The sequence below is a fragment of the Gracilinanus agilis genome, chromosome 6 (assembly GCF_016433145.1).
Source record: "Gracilinanus agilis isolate LMUSP501 chromosome 6, AgileGrace, whole genome shotgun sequence".
Lineage (NCBI taxonomy): Eukaryota > Metazoa > Chordata > Mammalia > Didelphimorphia > Didelphidae > Gracilinanus > Gracilinanus agilis.
This window is the reverse complement of record NC_058135.1, coordinates 119,708,538-119,717,731: the sequence shown is the minus strand read 5'-3', so window position 1 is coordinate 119,717,731 and position 9,194 is coordinate 119,708,538. Positions and strand designations below refer to the sequence as shown.

The window sequence follows — 9,194 nt, the reverse complement described above, 5'->3', positions numbered from 1 at the left end:
ATATATATATGAAAAAAACTTACAATGAGTGAAGGAATATTCTGTCAGTACAGATGGAGTTGGACCAAAACTGAGCTGTAGTACTGGCTTAGGAGCAATAGCAAAATAGTAAGGGAACAAGATCTCCCATTTTGCTAGTTATGTAACAGAAAATTCAATGCTAAGTATGTCCCAATAGTGTGTTCATGGAAATAATGCCATTTTCATTATCCTTTAGCTATATCACATAGGTCAAAATTTAACACAATGTCTAAGGCCTCTTTTTACAATAGAATTAAATCTACTAGTTGGGCATTTAAATAAACCTTTAAGTGATAAGCCTTTAGGAGAGTGATTTATCTATCTATCAGCTTTGGCACCAACACTGAGTATGGCAAAACAAAGATTTGTTGGGAGAGTTGGAGATGTGATGCTTAAAAGGATTAAGCATTCAACCACTCACTTAGGTAGCCTTTTATTGCTAGTAGATTTGTTATAGAATATTTATGTGAAAAAAAGAATTAGAAAGTAGTATGCGTTTAGAGGTAAAATGAAATGTCATGGTTGCTAACCACAAACAAGTTTTGTTCATTGAAACCTTTCTCCATTTGAAACAATGATCAAATTGATCTGTTTATAGACAAATGGTAGCCTACCACTTTAGATTTCATTGGGTAAATATCTGTCTTGTAAGCAATTCAATTGATCTAAGTCTCAGTTTTACACCCCCCCCCCCATTTTATATACTCTGTTTTAAGAAAGCTGGTAGTAGTAGCTCACTCATGGGATTCTTAATAATTAATAAGATGAGATGCCATTAAAATAAGTAAACACTGTAAAAGATAACATCAGTAAAAACATGCTCTTGTAAAAGTACTACATAGATGCTAGACATTATAGATTGATCAATGAAAAAAGTAGATAACACCAAGTAACCAAATATGACTTTGCTTCTACATCCACAAAACAAAAATAAAAATGGTTAGCTCATTAAAACAAGGAATAAAACTTTGTCCTGGGCTGTCTTCTGATATTGTGGAAACTTGAGATAATTTATTCAAATTAAGAATTTTCTTTTGAGACTGGCTGCAGTGATGACAATTCCAGTCATCACTTGTACTACTAATTTTCGAGCAAGTTGGTAACGGGGTATAAGGAAGAGAGCTTGTGCTCATCTTTGAAAACACCATAACTCAGAGAGAAAAAAAGTTAAAAACACATACATATATAAACACTTATACCCTTGTTGCATTCACCAAAGCTTTATTTAACATCTTTTAAAATCACTCTCAAAATGAAAATTTGTAAATGTGTTTAGATTTTAATCTCTCATCATGAAGAAATATGTCTGTAAAAAAATAATGGTAATATTGGAATTTTGAGATAAAAACTGAAATCAGAGAATTTAATACATATAACAATATAACAATTACATAAAACACAAAACATATTTGTCTAACAAATAAATAATGTTATGGGCCAATATTAGACATTTAAGGGGATCATAGAAGTAAATATTAGTAAAACTTCAGAAGCAACAGAAAAAGAATCAATTTCCATGAAAATGAATCCAGTAGTAATTTAGTTCCTATTTTGTCTGCTAATGTTTGATGAATATTACTAGAAAAACACTAATTTTCATCTCTTTAATCTTTCATTTGTTATCTACAATAATATACGATCACTCCTAGTTCAACTAAAATCACTACTCGATGCAAAAGAATGTGTATATGTACATATATATGATTTTAAAATCTATATTGCCACCAGTGTCTACAAAGCAATTAAAAATAATGCATGTCTTTGTATTTCTGCTTATATGACATATTTAAGAACCCAGTAGCAAAATAAAGACAATTTTTGAAATCTAGTTTTCTCTTCAAATAATTAAAGTAAATTCTTTGTTAACCTTGCCCTCAATTTCTACAACTTCTGGGAATGAAGACATTTATGGGCAATAAGCCCTATCTGCTTAGCTTGTCTGGTGGTGCATATGGCTGCAGATCCAAGAAGTACATTCTGTTTACCTTATTTCAAATGAATATAGCCACAATATTCTCTCCTTACAAAAAAATTTCAGAATTTGAGATCTGTGAAGGAGGCAGAATGACCTGATATAACTAAACTACTTCTTGGCTGTGAGTTTGGGCACCTTGGTAAGGTGCACTGACTCCTTTGGGCCACTAGGGAAGCTCAATAAATGCCTACTTCAGTGTGCTATGGGATAGTATACAAGAGCATTGATGATGCATCTCAAAATAATCACTGAGTATGGAACAATCTAGCTTTCAAAACAGCAAGACAACACTAGAAACTAAATAAAATGAAAGCACAAAGGTAAGAAGAAGTTCTGTCAATCTAAAACCAAAAGGTTTTAAATAAATAAATGGCACTGAACAAAAATGACTATTATTCAAAATTAGCCCTTTATAACTAACAGTTAAGCAAAACAATTCAAAGACAATTTAGATTTGTCACCTGAAACATTTTCAGCCATTCCTGAAGGCCTGTAGGTGGCTGGACAGATGTAATGCGGCGCCTTTGTTGACCTTGGCCATTGGCTGCTCTGAGGTCCCCAAACGTGGTAGGTGTTGCTGAGCATGGCACCAGGCCAGTAGTGCTGCAAAACAAACAGCAAAGTAGGCACAACAAATAAGAGCTGTTTCCCTCCCCCACCCTTAGGTTAAGAGTGAGAGTTTCTTAATTCCAAAAGGTGATGATGATGTGGCACATATCACTTACTTTAACCATTTATTTGAAAATTCCCCAGAGTTAGGGAGAAGTAAAACCCATTTTTCTATTCTTAGAGCTAGTTTCCTCCCTCCCACATAACCACCTGTTACTATCACAACAATGCAGATCCTCTTAAGAGAATAAAAAATCTCCATGGCAAAGCTGCTACTCTAAGTCACCAGTAGGAGATAAGGATACAAATGACATAAAAATATTTTGTTGTACTTATAGCCAACATACCTACTCTACCCAAAGTTGCTGAAGCTCTCAGCCTCACCTTATACTGAAAGCTAAAGTTTAAGTTACTTTTCTAGAAGAGAATTGGGAAAGAGGTTTAATTATCCAACAGAAATAATCCAAATATTTATACTTAATAAGGTGCATAGTTTGTGAGGACCTAAAAAAATAGAAGCAATGTGTCCAATGGTTTTGAACTTTGCTAACTAAATTATTTCTGAATTTTGCTCTAGATATCTTCACAATCTTCCCTCACTATTATGACTTAGTCTTCTCTAATTATATATAATATCTGACCGGAATATTTCCTGGTTTGAAAGTTTGTATCATTTTTATGCAGAAGGTATCTAGGAGGAGAGACTGGAAAATGCAAATTTAAAATACAACAGAGAACATCTAAATATTTTTGTTCAATAAATTTAAGTATTAAGATTATTTTTTAGAAAAATATGAATAATTCAGTTTTCTCATTTGTAAAACTAGGGCACTAGACTAGAAGATCTCAAAGGGGACTTTTATAGCTCTAAAAATTATATTCTCCTGCATAGAAATGTCTATTGATAATAGTCTGTCCTAATCTTAACTAAAATATTGTTTTATTTTTCTAACTAAAGTATACAAAACTTGTTTGAAGTCATAAAAATCAAGAATGGATGCAATCATTTTACTTCTCCTTTATTATAAAGATCTTCAATGAAGAGATTTAGAAATACTTTTGCAAGTGCAAGCAAATCATGGTAGCAAAATATATTAAATTTGTTCATTTTTTTTGAGCAACTACTACATGTAATACATTGTAAATTCAATTTGGTATACTACTTGTGAAGGATTCCAAATTTAATCAATGGAAAGAAATGGAATCTCTCATTGCAATAGGTGATTATCAATGTTCTGATACAATTGATGAAAATGCCAACTCATGGAATAATTCTACCACTTCATCAATTCTCATCAGGTCACAAAATGTGTCTTATTCTTTCAACATATTTTACAAAATCTCTTGTCCTTTATTTTAGAACCATTAAGACTACAGAATGAAGATCAACTTGTATGTAGTATTGAACTCTTTTGTTTATTTTTATAAAATTTTTACTTCCAAATTTCAAAGAGAAGATCCTATTTTTCCTCTCTGTTTAAGAAATGAATTAATTTCATTTTCTAAAGTTACAATGCTCTATACTTATAAGTTATGTATGATATAACAGCATGTGAAAAAGATTTCTTTGCCCATTTCAACATTTTCAAAATGGCAAACATACATCTTGATAACTGGAATATGACCTAAAATTTGACCTTGTTCTGTATTTAATCTAAACCTATTTACTGAGATTATTTGTTTAAATGCTAATATAACTTCTACCTTTGCATTTTCTTGCTCTAAAATATGGCCCAAAATAAAAAACTATGAAAGAGTTGCCTTTTTATGGGGTCACAAAGTCATAAAAGTTCATGTTTCATTCTTGTTTCTGGAATACGTTAAGAAAAAAATGACACATGGTACTAAACCCCCAAAGCTTACTTATATTCCTAAGAAAAAACATGGATACACAAATATAAATAAAATTCAAGAAGTAAAAGTAGACCTTTCTTACCTAGGAAAAACATCATAGTGGAGCTGAGGGAATTAGACTCACTGACCTCTAAGATCCCTTCCAATTCTAAATCTATGATTCTATGAATCTGAGAATAGAACTAGGTACCTGGTTCTGACCTCAGTTTCACCATTTATTCACTGTATGACCATGGGCAAATCATTTAACCAGAGCCTCCCCCTTTTTCCCCTCACCTGTGAAACAGGCTAGAGTAACTGATTTTTTTTTTTTCTAAAGCACCATAGTATTACTAGTCTGAAGAGAGAAAAAAATAACTTCATTCATTTCACTGTCTTTACTAAAATGGCTAATGAAATATATGCATGAAAAATAAAAGTTTTCATGACGCTTGAAAAAATTAATTTGGAAATTTTATACATCCCAGCTCATATATGAATTATCATTGCAAGTGAACAACAGGAATAACCCAGAAATCCATATATATATATATATATATCACAATTCTTATTTTGACCATTAAATCAAACTCCCCCAGTCACGTTTTACCAAGGCTGCTAATCAAAATAGGAAAATGAACTGAGAGTTTCATTCCCTTTATCACTTCACACCCTCTGGTGCCCAAAAGCAGTGAAACTGTATAAGAGCAGGCAAGCAAGAGAAAGAAAAGAAGACACAGAAAATCTACAATCATTTAGGTAGTACTTGAACAACTAAGAATGGGTTTATAGAACAAAGTCCTTTTTTCATACTATATTGCCTTCTCTTCAATTGTCTTGTACTAGAAATAATCATAATTATATAGACCTACCATACTTTGAAAAGAACAAACTGAAATAATGATAGTCACATAGAATTAAAGAAAATTTTATTGTAAGTAGATCTGTGGTAATGGATGTAACTATATTAAATGAGAGATGGACATGGGAGCGGGGTCTGATTTTCTATAAGCAGAAACATAAGGCAGAAAAATAATTTCTCCTAAACGTTTATCAAAGAAAAAGAGAATATACCAATAAGAATTCATGGGCCAACTTCCAGCCTGATATTCAGAGAAATTTGAAGACATTTACAAAATGTAAATTTAAATTTTGAAAGATACTTTTTTACTTTACTTTTTAAAGGATAAACACAAAACACCAAAAGCTACCTTTAATTGGCTTTAATAGTATGCTTAAGTTAGGCTAATTAGCATGAGAGTGGTAAAAGTTTTGTAGTGACGTATAAATCCTCTAATGATGGAATGCTTCAGTAAAACACAAGAGAACAATTGTAGCTAGTTGTTATGGTAACTATTGGATTGGTATGAAAATGTATGTACTCAAAACACGTAAGAACTTCTAAGCAAGTAAAATGTAATTTCTAACAATAATTTCATGAAATAAACTTTGGTTAGTAATTATGAGGTTTGCATTACTAGCTTAAAACTGAGTCTTCAGTTTTGCATATATAAATTTGTACTTTAGGATCACAGTTGCTATAGCAACTGGATACTCACATTTTGGGATTTCCTTTTTCATAATTTTTTAAGAACAGTGCTTTTAAAATCGTGTTCAGTTCACAATTTAGTCTTAAGTGAAAGCTTCTATCCACGAAATGCCTTGCTTCATAGGTAGTTGTTGGAACAACACAAAAAATTTTAAAGAAACATTATCCTTCCCTTATTAAAAATTTTAATAACACTCAAATTTGGGTATATAATAATTTTAACTCATCAACAATTTAAAATAAGAGGAAAGCTGTCTTTGATGACAGCACCTGAAAAGAAAACCAGGATATTTACATAAGAATTATGAGAGAATTAGTTATTTCATTTAATTACCTTGTATATTCTGAGACTTTGCATGGTTTCTTTCCCAAAGAAAATGACCGGACCTCAGAACCATGGTCCAACTTTCTTTTCATCTACAAGATAAAAATATGTATATTTAAACAATTTTCCAACTACACTATTTTTAGCTAGTAATACTGAAAATTTTTAAATTTCTACTTAAGTCATAAACTCTTGGAGCTGCAAGGAATCTCAGAGATTATCTACCATAAATAGAATATTAAAAATACATGGTTACAAACAATGTGAGCAGGGTACCATTAATTAAATAAGTAAAAAATTATGAAAGCTTTTTAGTGCATGTCTATTTAGTCACAAGATGCCCAGTTATCAAGATTGCTAAGAAATGTGAAATGGTCCTTTGCATTTGAACATTTATTTTTTGTTTATATGGCATTACAACTGTTACTGTGTATTTCTCAATCATCTATTTTCTATAAGAAAGGTACGTCTCATACAGATAAGGGAAAAATTAAAGATGCACCCTTTTCCTCTTGAACTTCATCTGAATTTTAAACGATTTTTGGCTCAATTCTTAGACTTTTTTGTGAAGCAAAATGAACTTTTGAAGCACACTGACATTTACCATGAGGAAAAGACAAAGTTATGACATCTTATCATAAATATCATCTGTTATTCAAAAATTAATAACAAGCAAGAAAATATTGAAAGAAAATAAACATATAAAACCAAAGAGAAAGCTGTCAGGAAAAGGAATAGAATTCTTAGGGGGAAAAAAATCAACTGATGCATCATTAAGTTTCCATATGCACATATTTACATTTAGAACTAAAATAATCCTGTGCTAATCTAAAATGCCCCAAATCATCAAAGCAAGTGAGAAAATTAACATCTACATAAAAGAGTTATGCTACCCTATGAGCCAAATACAGTATCCAGGATTTAAGTGGTACATCTTGCTTCATTATACAAAAATATATTCTCAGAAATCTGTTTTTATTATGATGTTATGTGTTCCGTTTTCATATCTTTACATCTTTTTTTGGGTAGATTGGGGGAAATGTCAAGTTTTGGAACATACTTATTAGTCAGCTGAGTTCATCCAAACTCTATGTATTTGAAAACTGAAAAGAATAAAATCTGATAGTAAAAATTTAAATGCTCATTCCCCTATGTTTGTTCCCTGGTTTACTATTGTACTGAAGGTATATAGGAAAACCCAACATCCCCTAAGGTGATGGATAGCCTCTTTCATTTCTATGATTAAAAAAAAAAAAAGCAGTTTAACACTGCAAGAACCTTGTTTGCTTGCCTATTGCCTCACATGGGAATATCACAGAACAACATGCTAAGACATTAAAACTAAAAAAGAATTTTAAGCTCCCCAAACAAACCTGCAGAAAAATGCTAAGGATAATGGGTACCATCTTTTTAACATCACGTAGGAAAAGCCAACACAAACACAGAGTTTATTCCTTGATTCACAACAGCTAACTGGGAAAGATTAGAACTGGTCTCTGCTATCTAGGAGAAGTTTCCTTGTTCATTAAATTTGTTTTAAAGTATTTCTTCTAAAAGAAATCATCATTTTTTCCTTCCTGAAACAGACTTACTTTTTAAAGAACTAAAATAAAATAAAAGCTGGGACAAAAATATTATGATATATATGTCTATGTACAGATACATAGCCATACACATCCATGCACCAAAGAGCCAGTACAGAATGCCTTAAAAAAAAAAATCAAACAAACAACAACAACAAAAAACTACATGGTCTTTGGATAACTATCTCATTGGTGCCTATTTTCATATTTACTTTTAAAAAACAAACAAACTTGAATATCCGTTCTAATTAAGTTGGTGGTATTGGCTTTTAGAACTTCTCAGGATCACTCATAAATATTACTGGTGCAATTGCCATTTGACACGCTAAAAACAAACTTTATTCTATCTTAGGGATCCTCCAATGAACAAATGCCCACTGTAACGCCTTAAGGAAATCCTTGTAAAGGACTGTCAGAAAAAAAATTAAAATAAAACATAAACCCAGGAATTGAGAAGTCTTTTAGATAACATAGTTTATTGAACACTGACTTTCAAATAAAATCAATTTTTATATATTTTGGTCTACATGGATACTAATGAATTTTAAAAGAAATGCAAATCTAATTCTCAAGTGCTGTAGCAATGCTATACTTCACCACCACCAAGTAAGTGGGGGGGGGGGGGGGGAAAGCATGTATAAGATGGAAAAAAAACATAGGTGTAAGATTCATTAAAAACCAACTAAGGTTAGAGAATTTCCAGGTCAGCATTTAGAGAGCTACATTTCAAAGTCACAACAGATTTTTGGTGATAAATGCACAGTTTAAAAACGGTACTACTTATTCAGATTCCCAAATACAAGCTTTTTACAGCTCATGTTCTCTTCCCTATTTGCTTTCAATCACAGCGTAAAACAGAATACCAGGCATCTAGCCACCCACCAAAATTAGAGGATACTGCAGCCATCTCTGATGATACAGATTTTCCTCCTTAGCCAAGCACACACACACACGCACAACACAAGAAGAAAACAGATTACTTACTTTGTAAAAAATCATTTTTAATGTGCCGTAGAACCCCATGTTTTCTGTATTTTTTCCCTTCAGTGATTCTGTGCCCCCGTGTGTCCGGCTGCTTGGCAGTCTCTGACAATATAAACCTTTTTCAGGTAGGTATGTCACAGACTCTAATGTGGACATGCTCAGGCACGTCAGAAAAGGAAGATTAGGCAGCAGAACCAGCAACAAAACTCCACTGTAAAGGCAAATGCAGCTCAGTATCAAACCGCTTCTCAGGACACACATACATACATGCAGCCCGACTGAAGAGAACTCGAGGGAATAATGAGAGAGAACGGA

The 9,194-nt window shown here is 32.1% G+C and overlaps 1 protein-coding gene across 4 annotated transcripts in view; it reads right to left on the bottom strand.

Moving 5' to 3' along the window:
- The window catches only part of FBXW7 (F-box and WD repeat domain containing 7), a 104,862-nt gene that overhangs the window by 27,420 nt on the left and 68,248 nt on the right, over positions 1–9,194 (bottom strand). For 3 of the 4 annotated variants that reach the window (XM_044682152.1, XM_044682153.1, XM_044682155.1), the window contains 2 exons: positions 6,322–6,404; positions 2,458–2,599 (listed from right to left, as the gene is read on the bottom strand). In XM_044682152.1, the coding sequence (XP_044538087.1) occupies positions 2,458–2,599; positions 6,322–6,404 (225 nt within the window). Of the gene's footprint in view, positions 1–2,457; positions 2,600–6,321; positions 6,405–8,879; positions 9,141–9,194 lie in introns of those variants that run through there. The other variant, XM_044682154.1, reaches the window with a different exon arrangement.